We start from the raw sequence: 6,071 nt of genomic DNA on the forward strand, positions 1-6,071 counted from the left end.
TAAAGTGTTATACAAATTGAACCAATAAATTTGTTAAAATATATAAATATAAATGTTCAAAAACAGAAATGTTGTTCCTGGCGATAATTTTAGTGAAATAGTAGTGGAATACTTAAGAATTTTTTTTTATTTTAAAAGTACAATTTGTACGTAATAGTTCACTCGTATACATTATGACCGTAGTTTTGAACAAGTAGGATAACAATAAGTTAGTAACAACAAAAAAGTGATTAAATTTGTTTTGCACAAAATTAACCTTTGAATTTAAATAAGAAAACAAATACTTTAGGTGAAGTTTGGTTTAAACAAATTGTTTAAAAGTAAAAGAGTTTAAAAATTCGTTTTATCAAGGTCTAAATCTGGGTTTCCCAAACTTTTGTGTCAATCGGCCCCCTTTGAAAAATAAAAAAGGCTTTGGCCTCTTTCAACAGTATAACTTTAACTAATCAATTAAGAAGTTTTTTTTCGTTATTCATCATCAACTTCAGAATATCTAATGTAAGTTTTAAAACTACCAGCAAAAACAACTAAGACATTTTTTTGCTCTTAATCATAAACTCTAAAGTATTTTGTTTCAAATTAAGATCTCATGGCTCCCCTGTGGCTCCTTTACTGCTCATGCCCTCTATTTAGCCCCCTGAACTTTCTCGTGGCCCCCTGAACATCTGTCACGGCCCCCAAGGGGGCCACTAGGCCCAGCTGGGAAACCCTGGTGTAAACAAACGTCTAATATACTAATTTTATTTATATTTAACTGTTTTTAAAAATCACATCTAAAGTTCGATAAAAAACAATTACTATTGTAAAAATTAATGTTCAATAAAATGTAACTGATTGATCAAAATGATAACTTGCAAACTGAATACTTAGAATACTTTGTTTGTTTGTTTATTGTCAGTTGAACTAATAAGAAATCTCTGACAAATATGTACTTAAATTTAAAAAGTTGTTTAACACGTGAGTTGTTTAATAACTTAAAGATACAACTTACATGAATAGCAAATTAACATAACTAGCAGTTTATTATAACTTTGATGAATTACTATAAGCATGTTTAGTTTAAAAATAAGTATGAAAAATGAGTTTTGTTGATAAAAACTAATTACATTTCACTATTTGATGCATTTAGTTAAACTATGTACTTAGGAAAATCAATTTAAATCTATGAAAAAATCAAAAAAGAATTTAAACATAAATATTTTTGTGTAACTTAAACGTAGTTTAACAAAGTTTTATAGCTTAAATATTAATAAAATAACTACTAGTTTTACATTTTTAACTGTAATCTATGGTTTATTCGTTCCAAGTATTTTAATTACAAAAACTGTCTTACATAACAGTGATAGTCATAAAATAATTTAAATCAAAAATAATTATATGGTAGCAAAACTTTTTTTTAGTTTTTATGGAAACTTATTAAACAGACTAAACTATTACATGAATACTATTACTTTTTCTAAGCCATGTTTTAAAACTTTGATTTAGCTAACAAGAATTCTTAAAAGTCTAAATTTTATTTTTATAACTTTCGTCTATAACTTGAAATGAAACTAGCAGCCAAACAACTATAAATAAGCATATAAGTATTTACTGTTTATAATCTTACTTTAACTTTTAAATAGCGTATATTATCTGGACTGGATTTATAGACGTTATAAAAACAAACACTTTTTCTTAACTGTTTTAAGACATAAAAATTCTACAAACGAAGTTTTATAGTTATAAAACAAAAACTCACTTAAATAAATAGAAAAGGTTGTAAGTATTAAAGCCAAGGGTAACTTATTTTATAAATAGTTAAAACTTATACTTGGCATTTTGTTATTTTTGTGTACATTTTAAAAAGTTTCTGAATGTGTTCACGTTCCTATAAATAATCAAAAACGAAAAAACGTTTCAAGTCTTAATAGATTTTATAACAGTTTTTTAGGTAATCTTAGTTTATATATAATCTAAAATAGCCAGTATACTTAAAATTAAATTGATATTTTTTTAAATTTTTTTGTTAATGCTAAGTTTTTGCTTGTAAAAAACAACATATGAGTTTTCATAACAAGTTTAAAATTATTTTACGTTTACTTAAACGGTTGTAATATTACTTACATTATTACTTGTATTATTTCATGTTACATACAATTAATACGAAATTAAATCTAAAAAACTTATGTAGTTTATTATAAGTTACTTTTAAATACTTCAAAAGAATCGTAATGAGAAAAAATCATGTAAAATTAATGATTGAAATGTTTGAAAATAAGTTTAAAACTGACAAAACTTGTCAAACATTTTGGCACAAGGAGATATTTTTCCACATCGATGACAAAAAATTAATTAGTTCAAAATTTTCCGAAAAGTTTTCAAAAAACTACGAAATTGGAAGTTTAATTGCAAGTGGAGCCAATGGAGTTGTACTAACAGGTATATAAGACAGTAAACAAGAAAAAAAAGTACAGTGTTAATTGAAAATATATAACAAACAAGTATACTTAATAGAAAGCAACACTAAGTATTTTAGCAAAAATTAAAAAAAAACTTATGCGCTTTGATTAACATAAGTAACAGTGTTTTCAATTTGTATAGATTAATCTTATTGTAAATTGTTTGAATTACTCATTTAAAATTAACGATAGTAACAACAAAATTATACAAAGGAAGAAACATTAAAACAAATGCAGTTGTTGCGCTGAAATACAATCAAAGCTATTTAGATTTGGAAAACGATAATGGAAGTGATATAATAGATGCTGAAATAAAATCACATTTAGCAGCTGTGGAAGCTGTAAAAGAAACGAAATTGTCTAAAAGTAAGACAGTTTTATTAAACTAAACAATGAAAATATATAAGTGGTTTTAATCTTGAATGAAAAGTTAAAATAATAAATTTTCTGCTGCTATGATGTTGAAATACTTTTTTTCAGGTCAATTTGTTTGAGTAAAATCATTATAAGTGGTAATTACTAAATTAAAGAAAAGTAATCACAAAAAAACTAAACGTTTTTCATAAGTTTACATACGAATTTAAAAACCTTTAGATGTAGTCCAACTAATAGACTGGTATCAATTTGGCGACTACTATGTTATGGTAATGCCGTATTTGGAGGGTTATTTAGACATTTTTTATTTGATGAAAATAAATAATGGATTCATGAAGGAAAACACTGCAAAAAAAGTTTTTAAAAAGGTTTTTTAATTTTCATTTAAAAATTAATATGAAATTTAGTTTAATTACATGTTTATTTAAGTTCTGTTTAGCTATAAGTGATACAATATAAAGTTTACAAAACCAATATAGAAAAATAGTTCATTTTAAATATTTTTTTCAAATTAGAATAAAATCTATATACACTTTAAAAGATTTTCTAAGATTTTTAAATTTTGTATTTGTTACCATACAGGTGTATAAAACAATTAGCTATCTAAATAATAGAGGAATTTACCACCTAGACATAAAACAAGAAAACTTACTCATCAAAGAAATAAAAGGAAAAATTGACGTTAAAATCATAGATTTCGGACATAGCTATTGTGAAAACAGCGATGTAAGTTTTGATACTAAAGTTTAGTTTGTCACTTATTTTGATTTAGCATTTAAATTATTATAATCTACTTTTTTTTTTTAATATTTTGAATCAATAAGCGATAATAATTTTTTATTGTTTGTTTATTATAACTAATAAATTCAACTTACATAATAAACTACTTACTGTTATATAAGAATATTTACTTTTCAGATTGAAAAAAGTTGGCTGGTTGGTAGCAAAGGGCTGAGGTCACCCGGTATACTGTCAAAAACAACATACAAAAATGCGGACATTTGGGCACTAGTTTTGTCTGTGTACTACATGATCGAATGGAATGACGTATTTCCAGATGATGACGACGTCACAGAAAATTTCGTTGTCAGTTGTAATCATGGATCTGTGGATTTCAAAAACTTTGTAACTTTTGTGTTGAATAGTGTGTTTGATGGTAGCTTGACGGATGAAGGTATATTAAATCATGAATGGCTTCAAAACAAAGAAAAAGACTATGCGTTGCTCTGAAAATATTTTTTTGTGAATATTCTTTTTGAGTACTAGGCTCTTGTTTTTATTAGATTCATATTTAAATGCACATAATTAGTTTTTCAGCTCTGTAAATACTTTAAACAACCATTTTGTTTCGCACTAGCATAGTTATTCTTAGTTAAAGTTTTGTATTAAACTATTAAAAATTAATGATGATAACTACGATACCTACGTAATCGTAATTAACAGATACCTACGTAAGTTTAAAAATAAGCTAAGACTTAAACAGACTTAAACTGTTACTCAAAAAAAAAAAAAAACTAAAATCACTTTATGTTCAACGCAATTTAAAATAAAAAGTTTTGCTTAATATTTCTAAATAATTAAAACAACATATTAAGTAGTTTTACTTATTAATAATCAAAAATAAAGAAATTTTAATTGTTATACATTTTAAAGCATAAAGGTTTGCTTCCTAAATTTAATTAAAGTCTAATTTTTGTTTACCTATACAAAATAAAAACTTATTTCAATTTTATCTTGCTTTTTTATCTTGGTTTATTTAAATTTTATCTTGCTTAACTTTAAATTTTATCTTTAAATTTATCTAAAAGTATTCTAAAGATTATAAATTATAAAGAAGATAGAAATTACACTTATAACAAACTAAATTTGAAAAAACAATTTCTTAGTATCCTTGTTTACCAGTTTTGTATCAAAACTCCATTTTTTCTACCGATTGTCTATTACGACGTCATAAATATATTTCAACAAACGAACATATACATATTAACCGACGTGTATATATGTTAGGTTTAATCATTTACAAAACGGAACTACGGGTAAATCACTACTTTAGAAGATGATACTGATTTACCATTAGTTCGCCCAGTTTATTTTAGTATAAACTTTTCGACGAAATGATTTCTAAACAAATTAATAGAAAAACTGGTATTTTTCTATTTGTTAACTTAAAAAAATTAAATGTAAAAAATTAACTTTATTTTAGACAATAAAATAAAATATCAAGTGAAATATTTTAATATGATTCCTATTAATTAACCTATTATAAAAACAAACTAACAGTTATACTAGTTTGTCACTTTAAGTTTCTCAAACAAAAGAAAACAAGAAGCTATATCTGTGAAAAAAGATATAATAGACAAACATCCAGACATTTTTAAACTAAAGACATCTACCAAAGTGTGCGATGAAACTTTTAGAAAATATGTGAAAGTAAGACAAAAGCAATCATAAAAGCTAATAAAATATTCTCAATAGCTGAAAGTTTATAAAAATAAATATTTTGTAAAGAATTATCTATTATCATAATTTAAAAATATTAATTATCGCGATAATGTTTTTTAAATTAGTAACTACTTTAATATAAAAAAAATCAGAGTTTTGCAAAACTAAAGAACTTAAATATAAAATGTTTCTAATCTCTATATGGCTAAAATAAAAATTTTCTTTTCTTTTTTTTTTTTGAGTTCAGTCAAACGGTTGCTCTACATTTACTGCTTATTAATCTCATTGATCACTTAATTAGTTTAAGTTATGTTGTTTTTAGAACAAAAAAACTAGTTAAAATTATGTTTAGTTTTTTACTTTAAGTTTCTGACTACAAATAGTGTAATATACTAAATCGTTACGAAAAAAAATGAAAGTGTAGTTCATTTTATACCTAATTAAAAGATAAGAAGATATTTATTTTCACAGAGTTGAAACTACAACACTTTTATGTTAAACGATATTAAATTAAAGAATGATTTATATTTTCTTTCTGTTTCCTATAGTTCTTTTTTATATACCATTATAGTTTTCAAACGCTACTATTTGATGTTAATATTTAACAATTAGAAGTTTTAAATTAAACTTGAATGAAGAAAGTATACAAAAATTAAAAGTTAATAATACTTAAAAGCACTGCTGGGATCCGGTAATAGCCTTGGGGTCAAAACTAATGTCAATGAAAAAGAGGATTTACCAAAGGAATTCATAATCTGTTTTCAAAATGCACATGACTTCAAATATTAAAATACAGTTAACTTTTATGTACAGAAT

The 6,071-nt window shown here is 24.3% G+C and overlaps 1 protein-coding gene across 1 annotated transcript; it reads left to right on the plus strand.

The window, feature by feature from the left end:
* Positions 1-2,210: 2,210 nt before the first annotated feature.
* On the plus strand, positions 2,211-4,043 carry LOC145835801 (serine/threonine-protein kinase pim-1-like). Its single transcript, XM_082943523.1, has 6 exons — positions 2,211-2,225; positions 2,355-2,418; positions 2,652-2,804; positions 3,033-3,181; positions 3,396-3,539; positions 3,732-4,043. Exons 1-6 carry the CDS (start codon positions 2,211-2,213, stop codon positions 4,041-4,043), a joined length of 837 nt encoding a protein of 278 aa, XP_082799649.1.
* The last annotated feature ends 2,028 nt before the right edge of the window (positions 4,044-6,071 follow it).

Source organism: Thalia democratica, chromosome 1 (genome assembly GCF_965202585.1).
Source record: "Thalia democratica chromosome 1, ktThaDemo2.hap1.1, whole genome shotgun sequence".
Taxonomy (NCBI): domain Eukaryota; kingdom Metazoa; phylum Chordata; class Thaliacea; order Salpida; family Salpidae; genus Thalia; species Thalia democratica.

Coding starts and splice junctions, on each gene's coding strand:
- LOC145835801 (XM_082943523.1), top strand. Junction 2,419..2,651: donor CAATGGAGTTGTACTAACAG/GTATATAAGACA, acceptor AATTATACAAAG/GAAGAAACATTAAAACAAAT. Junction 3,182..3,395: donor CAAAAAAAGTTTTTAAAAAG/GTTTTTTAATTT, acceptor GTTACCATACAG/GTGTATAAAACAATTAGCTA.